This window comes from Nesoenas mayeri (genome assembly GCF_963082525.1).
Source record: "Nesoenas mayeri genome assembly, chromosome: 2".
NCBI lineage: Eukaryota > Metazoa > Chordata > Aves > Columbiformes > Columbidae > Nesoenas > Nesoenas mayeri.
In genome coordinates, this window is record NC_137543.1 from 24,166,509 (window position 1) to 24,181,405 (window position 14,897).

Consider the following 14,897-nt stretch of genomic DNA (forward strand, 5'->3'; position numbering starts at 1 on the left):
GGAACAACAGAATTTAACCAATCCTTTGACAGCCAAAATAGACATAGTTGTCAAACAGTGGGGTACAACCATGTTTGGAGAATGTTTTTTCACTATCTAAACTGAAACCAAAAGATACTAGATAGCTTCAGAGTACAATCCACTGAGCTCATACTACATAGGGTGATAGAGAGATGCCAGAGAAGGGATTTTTCAGGAAACAATTCATTTCAGAAAACAGTAAAAAGAAAAACTTCCTAGAAGATAGATGAAAATTGAAATATCAAGGACTCCTGGACTACCTAAAATTGTAAGGTTGGACAGTCAGCACAGAAGCTCCACTTGGTCAGCTTGTAGTAAAGCATGTGACTAGTTTATGCATATTTTTATTTATTATTGCTTTTCTTCAGAAATATTTCTAATTCCAGATATTAAAATATTCAGTTTAAGATGATTTGGTTACATCAGAAATCTGAGATTACGTATAGAAGAATGAAAAATGCAAATGCAACAAAGTAGTTGACATAACAAAATTGCTATATCCAGCTGTGGTGTGTCACGCAAGCCAGGTAAAAACAAGAGAACAAACATAAAGAGGGAACTCAGAGCGTCTGTAGAGAATATATCAACAGCTTCTATAACGGTGGGATTCTTACATCTTCCTCTGAATCATTCAGTGTTCACTTCTCTCAGAAAACAAGCAGAGCCAGGCTATAATATACTCCCACTAAGGCACCAACTCACATGAAACAATAACTAAATGTAGTTTCTTAACAAGATCAGACCACTTAGAGCAATGAAGCTTTTCTTCTTCCAAGAGCAGCTTGAGGAAAAAAACGATGTGTCAATGTCTTAAATTTGAAAATTTTAAAAATTACTAACATACTTTAAAAAAACCCCTTTGCATCAGTCAAGATTTAAAACATTTCTAAACACAACTGAAGAGATGCATCAGCAATACCAGGGCGTAAATGTAGGAGAAAACGGCAGAAGATGTAATAATCTGGTTTTACCATGTTACCGTCAAAACTAAAGAAAGAAAAAAAAAAGGGGGGCAGGCAAACACAAGGGTGAAAAAGGAAAGGGAAAAAAAATAAAAATAAATTTTTTAAAAAAAGTAATACACATATTTGGTTTGATCTGTATCTGTACCAGCCTTATGATGTAACCATAACAGAAAGAAACTCAGCTCAGACTGGGGACTACACTTACTTAAATGATCTCCAACTAAACAATAGCTCTGATTACTTTTTCTGAATCAACAGCAGCCCTTGTTCCAAAGTAGGTTTTGGAGGATGTCAAGCAGAGGTAAGAGCTCTTACTTTACCTAAGACTAAGCTCCCAAAATTCAGGAGCTGTGGTTATACAAAGAACTCTGACATCTCCTCAGAATCCAAGCTTTTAATTACCATATCGCACAGAAAACAAAAAGCTGCAACAACAATACTGCAAAGTAAGGAATACTTTCCTACAACAGTACAACACTTCAAAGCAGGATCAAAGCAATGACATCCGATTTTCCTATTATGCTTCACACAAACAGAAGGGACATTCACTGGATACCATTAAATAAGACCAGCAGAACACCTTCCTTTCTCCATTTATTCCTCAGCAATTCCCCTCCAAAAGCAAATCAAAACTGTAAGATGTTAATTTTAAGAATGTCTTGCTTAGTATACTTCCCCGAGAATCTAACATTTCACTAACCTTATTGGTACTACCTTTTTATGTCACTATGTACTTCTACCATTGGTAGAATTTTTCCTTCCAAAGCGCAGCTCACCTCTAGAGGCACCATACTCACCTACACAATGCATGGTCAAAGCACTGCTGTAACTGTAGTTAGTATTTTCCAGAAAAATACACTTTCTGTCCTTATTGCACATACCTTGCTTTAACTTTATGATTACGAGGTGAACTAGACACATAGGAAAACCATACTCTACTGCAAGGGTCACTGTAATCAACCCTCATACAGTCTTCATGTCAAGAGCTTAACAACTCTCCCACAAGATCAGTTCCTGAAGAATATTATCTTTTTCTTGAATATCCATGCAATAACAAACTAGGATTTGGCTCTATCATCTCTAGGTTTAAAATAATCACAATGTATGGTATGTAGCTTTTAAAAAAGCCCGATTTAATATAACAATAACTCATGTGGGGCAGCAGATTAGCAATTGCTATTGCAGTATGTAATACTCTGGTATTTTTTTATGGCAAGAATATCACTGGTCTTTATCATCTTACCTTTTCACAAGAATAAAAATGCCCCTACAAATGGAAAGTAATTTTCCATGTCATTCATTAGAGTTCATTACATAAAACTAATTTTAGAGCATAGCAGTATTTTGTAAACTACTAGTATTGTAGACAACGTTAAAACAAGTTTTAAGCAGCAGTCCAATACTTGGAATCTTTCACATGATTTCAATTTAGCTCAACTTTTATTTGATCAAGACTACACACATTATGTACCATACTCAGTACTCAAGATCAGCCTTCATTACAAGTTTGCAAACAGAAAACATGCTTCTATGTTTTATAGCTTATAAAGGTACTACTTCTTAAATCTGTCCACTTGTAATTATGACTTCAGGTTTTTTTTCTGAAGTGAAGATTATTACTACAGCAAACGTTTTTATTACAACAAGTTCCTCATGGGAACCTCCTCTATTCTGTACTTACTATTTTTTCATTTCATTCACATTCTCTAATAATCTATTCCATTCAAAATTTCCTTGCTGATATTTCTTGCCTAATCAAGATCAAAATATCTAATTAGCCTCCTTCTTTTCAAACTGCAGATTTTCTCATTCTGGATTACAAGGAGGGAGATATGCTATAAGACATTCCATTTTCTTTGGAAGTGATCCAAGTTGATTCAGGATCACAAAGCATTTTTATTAAATTTAACCCTACAACGGCAAAAAAATCCTATGTTATTATTCAAACAAAACTACTGTCCTGCACAGCATTATAAACTGAACAAACTATTTCACTCAGACCAAGTGAAATGCATAGCAGTGATACAATACAATCTTTTCTCATTACCTTTTTTATTTTTACCTGCATAAATCTGAAGACAGTGGCTTAGGTTCTTCCAATAAAAAAAAAATCTTCACTGAGAGTGTAACATCTCTAAATGACAATGTGCTTGGGAAAACTTACCTGGAATATTTTCTTCTGGATCTACAGTAATTTTGAGAAGGGTTCAATACCTAATTTAGTCACTATCCTTGTACTCTTTTTTAGTGCTTACAATTCTTGGCACTTGCAGCTGACAACCGTGGGGGAAGATCCCCACACATTTTTCAACCATGTCCATATAAAAATTTTAATATTTTATTCTATAAATGGTGAAAAAAATGGAAAATATGGATGTATTGGGGAACAATGAATGGTACAGAAATGGAATCTTATACTAAGCTATAACTGGATGCTGAAATTTAATGGCTGACATATTATTTTAATGCACATACAGGATATTCACCTGAACAGTACAGAACTATTAGAAAAGGAAAGATTGTGTGTAAGAAAATATTATACCTCAGTTTTATAATTTAAGAACCTACTATTATTTGTTTACAGGAGAGGGTGTGTGTGTGTCCTTGTTTTATGTTTGCTCCAGTGGCATTTCGAAACAGCACTACAGAACATGATAGCACACATTTAAGATTTTTAAATTGTAATTACTGAAGACCAAGAAAGGAAACTGGTGAACAAAACCCTCTAACAGGCAGTTTTAGCAGTCTACAATACATTTGTTTATATTTTAAGATTAAAGGGGTCACATGAAACCATAAACAGAAAAGATTATACATTTGGTAGACATAAACTATTGATCATGTGTTTGTATTCTATCACCTGCATGCACTTTCATTTACCTCTCAGAATATCTCACTATATAAACTGATGTAATATTCTACAAAGTAAGACTCTGTAATCCAAAATAGAAAAGGAGAGATACTGACTTCTAAAATTTCTACAACTGTCAAACTATCACAGACTGATGACTTTAGCTGGAAGTATTCTATGTCATACACTAATACACTTATTAGTCAGACAACAGTGTGGCTGAGTCTGTATGTACTGATAGCATCAAAGCTCAGGTTAAATCTACTTGGCATGAGAACTGGAACAGGAAACAGAATCCAGAGGCACCATCACGGACTTTCAGCACTAGCTAGGACTCCTCAGTTATTATTTTCCTTTAACATTTAGAAATGTGAGAAACAGCAGTAATACATTTGACTTACAAAAAGCCTTCCAGTATGTACGAGAAGGCTGTGATGAAGGTGTAGGTAGGCTCTTCACAGCCGTGCACAGAGGAGGATAAAAGACAATGGTCATATTTGAAAGGTTCTGCCTGCAGAGGAGGAAAAGCCTTCTCGCTCTGAGAACAGTCAAGCAGTGATGCAAGTTGCAGAGATGGGCAGAGGGTTCTTTCACTTGGAGATTTTCAAGGCCTGACTGAATAAAGACCAAAGGAATTTGGTCTGATCCTGTAGCAGAAGACTGGACTAGAAACTTCTTGCAGACTCTTTCAACTTCAGTTTTCTAACAACTCTACTATTTTTTGCCAGAGGCAAAGAGTTTCCTTTTGCTCTTCTGAAAAGCACTATTCATCAAATGGTAACAACTGGGGTCAATACCTCTGTTGCAGGACTTCCACGTGCATCCTTTTCTCAAAACGCAGGCTCCAAAAAACAACCATGACCTTCTCATTCATGTTTTATTCTTATATCAACAACCACTGGTGGCTTCCTAGTTCATTCCAAATTTGACAACAACTTCTCTGGGTCCTCAAAAAAAAAAAAGAATCTCTCCTTCCATTATCTCTGAAGCTTTCTTGTGTGTCTGCTTGGAGCTCTTTCTCTGAAATTTTCCAGTTCATATTATGTAGCAGATTCATGACCTATGTTCTTCCCATAACACTGAATTCCAGCAGCTTAGTCTCAACACGCTCTATTGCTCTTAGAAAAGAAGCCACCACCTCAGCCTCCCTGGAGAGTTTTCCACCTGATGCAGTGCATGGCAGCTAGAACAAGGCAAAAAGGCAGCCCACCTCCCTGCTGTCCAAACACACCTTTCTTAATAGAACAAGAAATAACATAAAGCTAACAGCTGAGCAAACAAAACAGGTGCTCTCAGTCACAGCTTCCATTGCTATTTGTGCAAATAAACTACAGACTCTGGAGGAAGGGCACTATTTATAGCTCTAAGCTTAGGTGTCTTGTTTTTGGTAGCCCACCAACATATCCAACAATAGTTCACTGTTAATTTCAACATCCACACTGAACTGAGCTCTCCAGCAATTCTGAAACACAATTCAACTTAAGAAGCTTATATACATGTATGTATAGCTACAGATCCCATGTATGTATAGCTACAGATCCCATGTATGTATGCATTCCTTTCACAACCTATTGATATTTTTAGCTTTTCTTTTTCTCCTTGACTGTGCTGTTGACACTATGTACACATTCACCACAACAGACATTTTAAAAGTCTCAAGTGGATTTTTAAGTACATTAGATTCTTTGGCACAATGTTACAAACCAAAGTTAAGCTTGTATGAATGCCTTAAGTATGCCTACCACCGTTCTTTCATCAGAATGCTGTATTTTTCAATTTCAGTGTTTATTAGTGTGTATTAATTAGACCAGAAAAAAATAAAAAGGCAATTATAATTACTAGTTTACATGTTAATTCCTCCTTCCAGGCCACTACAGAATCACTGCTTCAGGCAGAGCTAAACCCTACTGATTACGTATTAAATGATAAAATGTCCCACCTATCCCATGTCCAGTAGGAGTCAGTTCATCACTTAAGAATATCCCTGAAAATGTCAACCAAAAAAGGAAATAAAATAATATACATTACTATATTAAGCTCAAATAATTAAGACAAAGAAAAAGTAATCCTTAGGTTTCTTATCCACTCCGTTTCCATCTGAAATTAGACTTGCTAATCTACCAGACTTGCACAGAAATGGACAATGTATAAAAATACTATTTACACATTGCATTGAGAAGCCTACGTGAAGGATGAGGATACATGTGGGTACAATCACCCATCACTGTTTATACTGTGCAAGTTTCATACAGCTCTGTCCTGCCACTCCCCAGCAATTACTTAAGAGAATATACTCTTGCCCTTGGATTTTAAACAGAAAGTGTAAGTCATACTCCTCTAGACAAATGCGAAACTGGCCATGGTATGTGGAACAAATAGAGATTAAATGCAAATATGTTGCAAGGAAGAGAATAGAGTTGAACAACCTGCATCACCACTAGACTTCAAAATGTTGGGCGTTTGCTGGGTTTTATGTTTTGGGGTTTGGTGGCAGGGGAACAGGTAAGAAGAAAAAAATAGTTTTAAAAATGGGGGTATTAGAAAGGCAAGTCACTTATTTCAGTCTTTTTCCTAAGTGGTTAAAAGAACTATGCAGCAGCTCCACAACCCTTTTTATATGTACACCTGGGAAGAATACTGAATCCTGTTACTTTCCTCAGTGTTACCCTGATGTGGTTTAGACCAGATGTTTAAATGTTACAGTATGTACATTTTCTTCTCTTCTTCCAAGGCAAAAGCAAAATAAGAGGAATATTTGACTTCACTCCACAAGAGACCTATTTAATAGTTTGGTGGTTATGTAAGTAAAGGTAGCTTGGCTAAGTCAATGTTGACGACGTACAGAACGACATGATCCTAATGAGTTGGAAAATATTGGCTCTCATGAGATTCAACCAGATGCTACTGCGCTGAGAAAGCTACTGTATTATTGAATTTCATTTTTATGAGGTAAAATTTATTATTCAACCATTAAGGTATCCCACATGAAATCTTGCATAAAATAGTTTTACAGTTACTTTCTGGAAAGTAGATTTTATTTTAACTTTAAGACATCATTTACATGAGGGATTCAAATGCCTATTTGATCACCTTCAATAGACAAATGTAAGGTCTGCAAGCAATTTTCCCAAAAATACCAGATTAATGGAACCGAACTGTCAACAAAATAATGAACTACCTGAATGGGACAAGGAAAAAGTGGTAGCAAGTTCCAGTTTTCCAGAGTAAACTAAAGCCATGTGTGACTGTGTATATGTTTTCTTGGCAGACTGAAATGGTTAGAAACTGAGTATTTCAGGTACCTACTAACAAATAATGAAAAAACAGACTGTAAAATTACTCCATAGGATTAAATTATGCTCAACTTTGAAATATATTAAGTGGCACTACTTTTCTAAAATTTTGGTATTTTATACACTTATTTTTAATAAAAATATTCTATAATAATAATTGTAAAATACTTTTATTAACATCAATACATCCACTTGCCAAAAATGTAGAGAGCATGATGCATTTCAGATTCATGTTTGTTTCCACATTTATAGTAAATGAAATGCAAAAATCGGGATGTTTCACAGGCATGCACAAGTATAAGAATGAACAAATTATTTAACCGACATGTTACATACTGTTGTGCTTGTATACCAAGGGGATTATAAAATAAAACCAAAAGAAACAAATTTCCAATGAGCTCTGTGGGTTAAAGACTGCTTTTGTTCTTTTTTTGATAATGCCTTTTTCTTGATCCATGAAAAAAGAGCAAATAGTTTTTTGCAGGTGTTTTATTTATCCATTTCTTGTTTTGCGTTTTGTCACTTTGTATTCCAAGCTACTATTTTAAATTTTGTATTCTTTTTGTTCTGTCACAACTCTTATTTTAGGCAGTATTAGTCTTTCCTGTACTTTTAAATGTTGAAGCTTATTCAAGTAATAAGTTTCATTGTTTATATTTATCTCATTTTTTTAATTGTCTTGACTTCTCTAAACTCTAAAAATACCAGCTGATATTTGAAAAGAACCTTTGCCAAGTAGGCATTTCAAACTATGGATTATAGAATTGCTAGAGTGTGACTGCAATAAATGGAGTTAAGTGCTTTCAAATAAAACTGTTAAACCAATACCTATATCTTTAAATTCCAAATCAGTCATAATTAAAACTCTGCTCCGAGTAGAATGAAATAGTCTCAAGGAAGGCATAATATTTAAACATATTTACAATAAATATCTAGTGTAAAAAAACATATATCCTCCTTGAAACACTCCCCAAGTTGTGAGCTCCATCAGCTAGTCCAGCAATGTAGAAATCTTTTTATTGGCACTTTTAAGATACCAGACCTTACTAATATGTACAAGAATACAAATTTTAAGTAGCACAGGCACCTCATTCTTAAATTCTGACAGAAACTAAACACACACAACTTGCCTTTGAGACTTCAAGACGTATTTTTTCAGACAGCTTGCTTTTGGACAAGTTAATCGAAAGAGAAATTCTTGGCCTAGCCAATGAAGAGAACAAGTCTAATAACCAACAAACCATGAAATACTTGAGGGAAGTGTTTTATCCTCATAGAAAAAGGTTTCTGGAGAGCAGTGGGTAGAAGGCAGGTGGGGGATATAAGAATGTTAACCGTTAAGCAATTTTCCCTTCCTGGTATTCCATGAATCTATTCCCAAAAAGAATTTGCACAGGAAAGAGTCTGAGAGTTCATTCCGAATCCCTACACAGCCTTCAGCCTGTATTAGTTCTAAAGGAAGTTTTGGAGCAGAAAAACATTTCTGCTTCAGATGAAACAGCAGAATGGAATTCCAGATACTAGCCATGGATTGTGCTTTGTGGTGAGACACAGTTCAGAGCTCCTGTTCTAAACTACACCCAGGGCAAGTTTTTCAGCAGCTGCCCAGCAGACAGGTTCCCAAAGAGGCCTTCATCCTCTGGGAGGCTCTCCATAGCACGGCAAAGGCCAACAGTCATGCGCCCTTCTCTGAAGGTCTCTCCTCCTCCTGTAATTCATGTATCTGTACTTGTCTTCCTACTAAATTTTGGCTTTCTTAACTTCCACTCCTCTTCTTCAACTCTTTCTACCTGCTTCTCCTTGCTTTGTCTTCTCCCACATCTCTCCCACTTTTTTTATTAGCTGATCCTCTTTGTACCTTTTACCTTCCTTTCAATTTTTTCTTTCTTTTTTTCACCCTAATATATCTGTTCTTCTTTCCCTGCAGCATGTCTTAGCCCACAGTGTAATCACAGTTTCAGTGATGCAATTTTAAAACTGAAAAAGATGGCTGTGTTGGAAAAAGTATATAACCAGGGCCCATAATCCCTGCTAAAAAAAGATCTATGCCAAGGGGATAGAAAAGCTTGTGGTATCACTTTTGAGTTCAAGTAATACTAAGTGAATATATTATGGAGGCACATCACTCACTCACAAAAAGCACCTGGCGCAAAGCCTCAATAAAGACAGAAGGAGCTCAGCAACAACTGCTTTGGCCCAACAACACTCTTCAATCACCGCACCAAAAGTGGTAATACAAATATAGGCAGCTGAGAAAGATGTAGGCCAGGGGTTTCAAACTCATTTTCACCGGGGACCACATCAGACTCACAGTTGCCTTCAAAGGGCTGAAGGTAATTGTAGGACTGTATAAATGTAGTTGAAGGCAAGGCTGATGTGGTCCCCGGTGAAAATGAGTTTGACGCCCCTGAGTAGGCTATCTAGACAAATGGCAAACATCTGAGACCAGCTACGTGCAAGCAGTATCCCACAGACAAAAAATTTGAAGTCTCAGTATGTTTTCAAAATTAACAGAGCAGATCTGGAAGGGTAATACACAACTAGAACATTTCTGTAGGAGGGGAAAAAAGCATGGTGGTGTACCATGTACCAAGAATGAGCAAAATCCAGTGACCAAGACTGCAGGCAGGCAGATTTGCTGGAAATCTCAGGGTAACAGCAGATGATTAAAAATACAAAGAAACTACCTAAGCCCTTCCTTTTCTTTTGAGAATAATGTCTGGGCAGGGGTTTTTTATTTGTTTTTAACAGGCCGATAAGAATCTAGATAGAGACGTAGCTGTTTGTCCCGCTAATTAGTTAGAAAGATGGCCTTTAGAAGTTGGAAGGTAGAAGATACTTCAGGCAACAGTGCTCATGAAACACACAGCTTATGATTCTTGTAACAGCAGAATGATAGCAATGAATTTCAAGAAAGAGAACTAGGAAACAGAAGAAAATGAAGATAAGGAGATCTTTAATTTTATTGTTAATTTTTCCTGCAAGACTACTACAATTTCATAGAAACAAAATCAGAAAAAGTTAAGGAATGAAGGGAAAGAGCTATAAAAGAAAATAAAGCAAATGTGTTTATACTTGCATTATTTGCATAAAATTGATCAAAGAAACAATCCACAACACCACAAGGACTGAAAGCTGTTTTCTTGAGATACTTTTGTACTACTTCTGTGCATATCTAAAAGTGAGCTGTGGTCAGATGGAAAACACCATACGATTGACAAAACAGCTGCTATTTCCATGAGATGTTACATTTCACAATAAAAGCTCATCTGTATACCCAAAAGAGATTCTCAGAGAAAAGCTGGAGAGGGAGCCCAAATAATACTCTACTGGGCTACTCCCAGACCCATCAAAGGAGCCACCAGCCCAGCACAGGCCAACTGGCACAAGCACGGAGGAGCACAGGGGCACACCAGGGCAGGCGGGAACCCAAATCATGGACTCCCAAGGAAGATTTATGTGGGAGGAACTAAGCTAAATGTTAGTAACAGAATATCAGAGAGTAACGAATGTGCCTTGTTTGCTGAAGAGTTCCTTATTGACTACATTATCCTCATAGTTACTTCACAAAAAAAACCCCAAAACTGAAATTCCAATTACAGCCATGTTTTATCAGAAGTTAACACACATACATGTCACGGTTAAAGTATATGGAAGGTGGTCAATGGGGCAGAGTCCGGTTGGAGGCCTGTATCTAGTGGAGTGCCTCAAGGGTCGGTGCTGGGGCCAGTAGTGTTCAATATATTCATCAATGACTTGGATGAGGGACTAGAGTGTACTATCAGCAAGTTTGCTGATGACACCAAGCTGGGAGGAGTGGCTGACATGCCAGAAGGCTGTGCTGCCATCCAGAGAGACCTGGACAGGCTGTAGAGTTGGGCGGGGAGAAATTTAATGAAATACAACAAGGGCAAATGTAGAGTCTTGCATCTGGGCAGGAACAACCCCAGGTTCCAGTATAAGTTGGGGAATGATCCATTAGAGAGCAGCATAGGGGAAAGGGACCTGGGGGTCCTGGTGGACAGCAGGATGACCATGAGCCAGCACTGTGCCCTTGTGGCCAAGAGGGCCAATGGCATCCTGGGGTTTATTACAAGGGGGGTGGTTAGTAGGTCCAGAGAGGTTCTCCTCCTCCTCTACTCTGCCCTGGTGAGACCATATCTGGAATATTGTGTCCAGTTCTGGGCTCCTCAGTTCAAGAAGAACAGGAAACTGCTGGAGAGAGTCCAGCGTAGGGCAACAAAGATGATTAAGGGAGTGGAGCATCTCCCTTATGAAGAAAGGCTGAAGAAAGGCTCTTTAGTTTGGAGGAGACTGAGGGGGGACCTTATTAATGTTTATAAATATACAAAGGGTGAGTGTCCTGAGGATGGAGCCAGGCTCTTCTCGGTGACAAACAATGGTAGGACAAGGGGTAATGGGTTTAAACTGGAACATAAGAGGTTCCACTTAAACTTGAGAAGAAACTTTTTCACAGTGAGGGTAACAGAGCACTGAAACAGGCTGCCCAGGGAGGTTGTGGAGTCTCCTAATCTGGAGACATTCAAAACCCGCCTCGACACGTTCCTGTGTAACCTCATCTAGGTGTTCCTGCTCCGGCAGGGGGATTGGACTAGATGATCTTTCGAGGTCCCTTCCAATCCCTAGCATTCTATGATTCATTCTATGATTGTATGACACTACGTACAACGATGATTTTCAACACAACATGATACTACATTTTACACAAATGTATTCCAACAAAAGGTAGCACACTTATAGAATCAACCAAGCCAAGAACTAGGGTCAAAGGGCAGACAGCAACCATTTCACAGCCTTGAACTCAAAGCTGCCTTATCTGGTTAATACGAAGTACAACTACAGAAGTATAAAATTTACCAGGTCAAGCGTTAAGCCACGAACAAGAGAAGATCAAAACAAGTGTATTATACTGTTCATTTACTTTATTGTAAGTACTTAAAATGTGTGCTCCAGATTTCTATTCTGCAGATATATTGTTAGCACAGTTGTATCACAGTTCATTGAAATGAAGGACTGAAACATGTTAAATGATGGAATGGTTGAGTTTGGAACTCTGTAAGCCCTAAGACCATCCGAAATGACCAAATGACTGTTTATCCCCCCCATTTCTTTGAGGTGTGCATTATAAACCTGCTACCTTCAGAAGCACCAGTTCTTGAAAATAAAACCTCGGGATCTCATCCATAGGTGACCCCCCACAGAATCAAGGAATGAAGAGAACTAGTGACTTTGGGGGAAAGAAGGAAAAACTAAGCACTTGAAACAGTTATTCCAAGGGTTACAAACAGTTCTTTTGCACCATTAGATCACAGATTTAAATTGCAGAAAACAAAACAAAATCAAACCCCACAAACAACAAAACAACAAATAAACAAAACACAAAACCCCACACAAACACACAACAGGACTGAAAAGAGAAAATATGACTAAGAAAAACAGGACTGATAAAGACTTACAGTAGTAGTCCAATCTACTATCCTGCCTCAAGTCACTACTTACTACGTCTGAATCATTCTTCTGACACATTCTGTAAGACTGCTAATGATGGACATTCCAAAAGATATCAATTATTCTTGTAATGTGTTTATTCACAACAGATAAACAATAGTGAGTCTAAACAACAGTGGGTCTAAATTATTCTAGCCTGCATAAAAATATTGAACAAAAAAATGTCTTCTTCTGGATGACCTTTATGCACTTGAAGACTACGGTCTTCTCTATAAACTGGCCAAAATCCTTCATTTATTTCCCAAATTCATGGGTGTTTTGCAAAAGGATGAGAGGTACCCAATTTCATTATTTATATCATCATCACTGACACCTGCATATCTTCAGCAATTTCACAACAGTAAAGTAACATATTTATGAAACTGGAAGAGAAACATCTGCAGCCCTTTAAAAAAATATATCAATGCATGCCATTGATTAATAAAGCTCTTAATACTCCAGATTTTTTTATTTCCTCCAACAGCTTCACCTCTGAATGATCTTAAATTAACAACATTGCACCATATAAGGCAGCAAGGGTGGATGTTTCAGATGAGGGAAGCATGGAAAAATTGTCCTGCATGGGAAAATTAAATGCATCCAGAAACTGGTGCCAAGGAGTGAAGCTGGGTGGCTTAGCTTACATCCTGGATTTTAAGCATAAGCTATAAATACCCATATACACACAAAAAACATTCTGTCTGTTAACTACTGTAAGTAAAAACCTGGATTTAAAGGATATAGTTGTGTGCACATTCACTAGCAGTGCTCTGTACTATAATAAATACTTAACCAAAACCATCACATATTTACCTGAAGTTTGGAAAACCTCATTCAGTAAAGCTTCATTTACCACCACCGAACTGACATTTCCAACAGGATGACACCAGCTCTGATAAATAGTTTGAAGCAGAAGGGTTTGAGCTCTAGTTGCTTGAACTGTCAAATTAGGAAGCTCAAATATGCATTCTGTTAACGGGACATGAGCTCGCTTGGTCCTGTTTAAAATATTGAGAGAAAAAAAAATAGGAAAATTGTTACTTTGCTGCATATAAACAAGTTAAAAACTTAGTCACAGAATACCAGACTATAAGCAGTCAGCTTATAAGGTTGGAGCTGTAAGCCTGTTAAATTTCTTCTTGCAAGAGCTGAACCTACTTACGCTGAAATCTGTTCAAAAATTCAATTTTCTGATTTTATTTAAAAGCTTACAGTGAATCACTAAATGAGATATGTCCAGTGATAAAAAAGAAACATACAGACAATGTCCATACAACCAAATATAAAGACCTGACATAGAGCTCATTAAGTGATTCTAATATTTTTCAGTGCCTTTTACCTTATAATTGTGGAGGAGAAAGAGGTGTGGACAGGCATTGGGAGGGTATTGCAAGGTAAAGGACATTCTGTTTGGAAATAAAATTCTTCTGTGGCAATGTAGTCCACTATCAACAACAAGGCTCCACCACAACTACAGAAAAGTCAACACATTACTTTTTCTTCCTAATATATACACTATTACCTGAGAGGAGGCAACACATTGATTAGCTACATTCAACAAAAACTGCAAAGATTCTTTAATATTCTCATTTTGGAGCATATTTACATCACTATTCTTGCTCTCATCACCTTCTGCTGCATCACTGAGATGTACTTTTTATGCTATTTAGCATTATTTTCTCTAGTGTGGCCAAAATATAATCACTGATGCAGAGACTGGCTCATTCTCATTCCAGAGAATTTCCTCCATTAGAAGAGTTTAGGGAGAAGCCTAAAGCCACATGAAAATTAACACTATCAGGTTAATATTCCATTGGGAATCAGACCCTCAAACAAGGGAAAGCTGCTCACACAATCTGTTAGCCCAGGAAAAAAGAATCCTTTACCAAAATGTTTGAGGAACTGAAAATGTAAAGACGTCACCTGGCAGACATTGAATGGCTCTTTAGACCAGCAAAATCAAAACCTTCCAAGGAACTGTCCCAAGCACTCCCAATACACTGCATCTCCATCGGGCTCCACAAGAAAATGTTTGCAGCCATCTAACCTAACAGAGGTGACAACCTACCAGCAGCTGCGACTCTGCAGGAGGCTTCATGAATTCAGAAAATGGCCATTCCTGATGCTCAAACTCTAAAACCTGCAGCAGCATGAAATAACACAAAATTCTGGCAATAACAAGTAGACTTCCTTGTACATTCTGCACCTGACTGGGACACTGGCCCTTCACCAAGAAAACTGTGAAGAAAAAAAGCCCAT

General features: G+C 37.4%; 1 protein-coding gene across 5 annotated transcripts in view; it reads right to left on the bottom strand.

Annotated features, from left to right (window-relative positions):
* Positions 1-14,897, bottom strand: part of VPS13B (vacuolar protein sorting 13 homolog B) — a 445,653-nt gene that overhangs the window by 339,153 nt on the left and 91,603 nt on the right. For all 5 annotated transcript variants that reach the window (XM_080340706.1, XM_080340704.1, XM_080340705.1 and 2 more), the window contains one exon: positions 13,452-13,636. In XM_080340706.1, the coding sequence (XP_080196832.1) occupies positions 13,452-13,636 (185 nt within the window). The remainder of the gene's footprint in view (positions 1-13,451; positions 13,637-14,897) is intronic.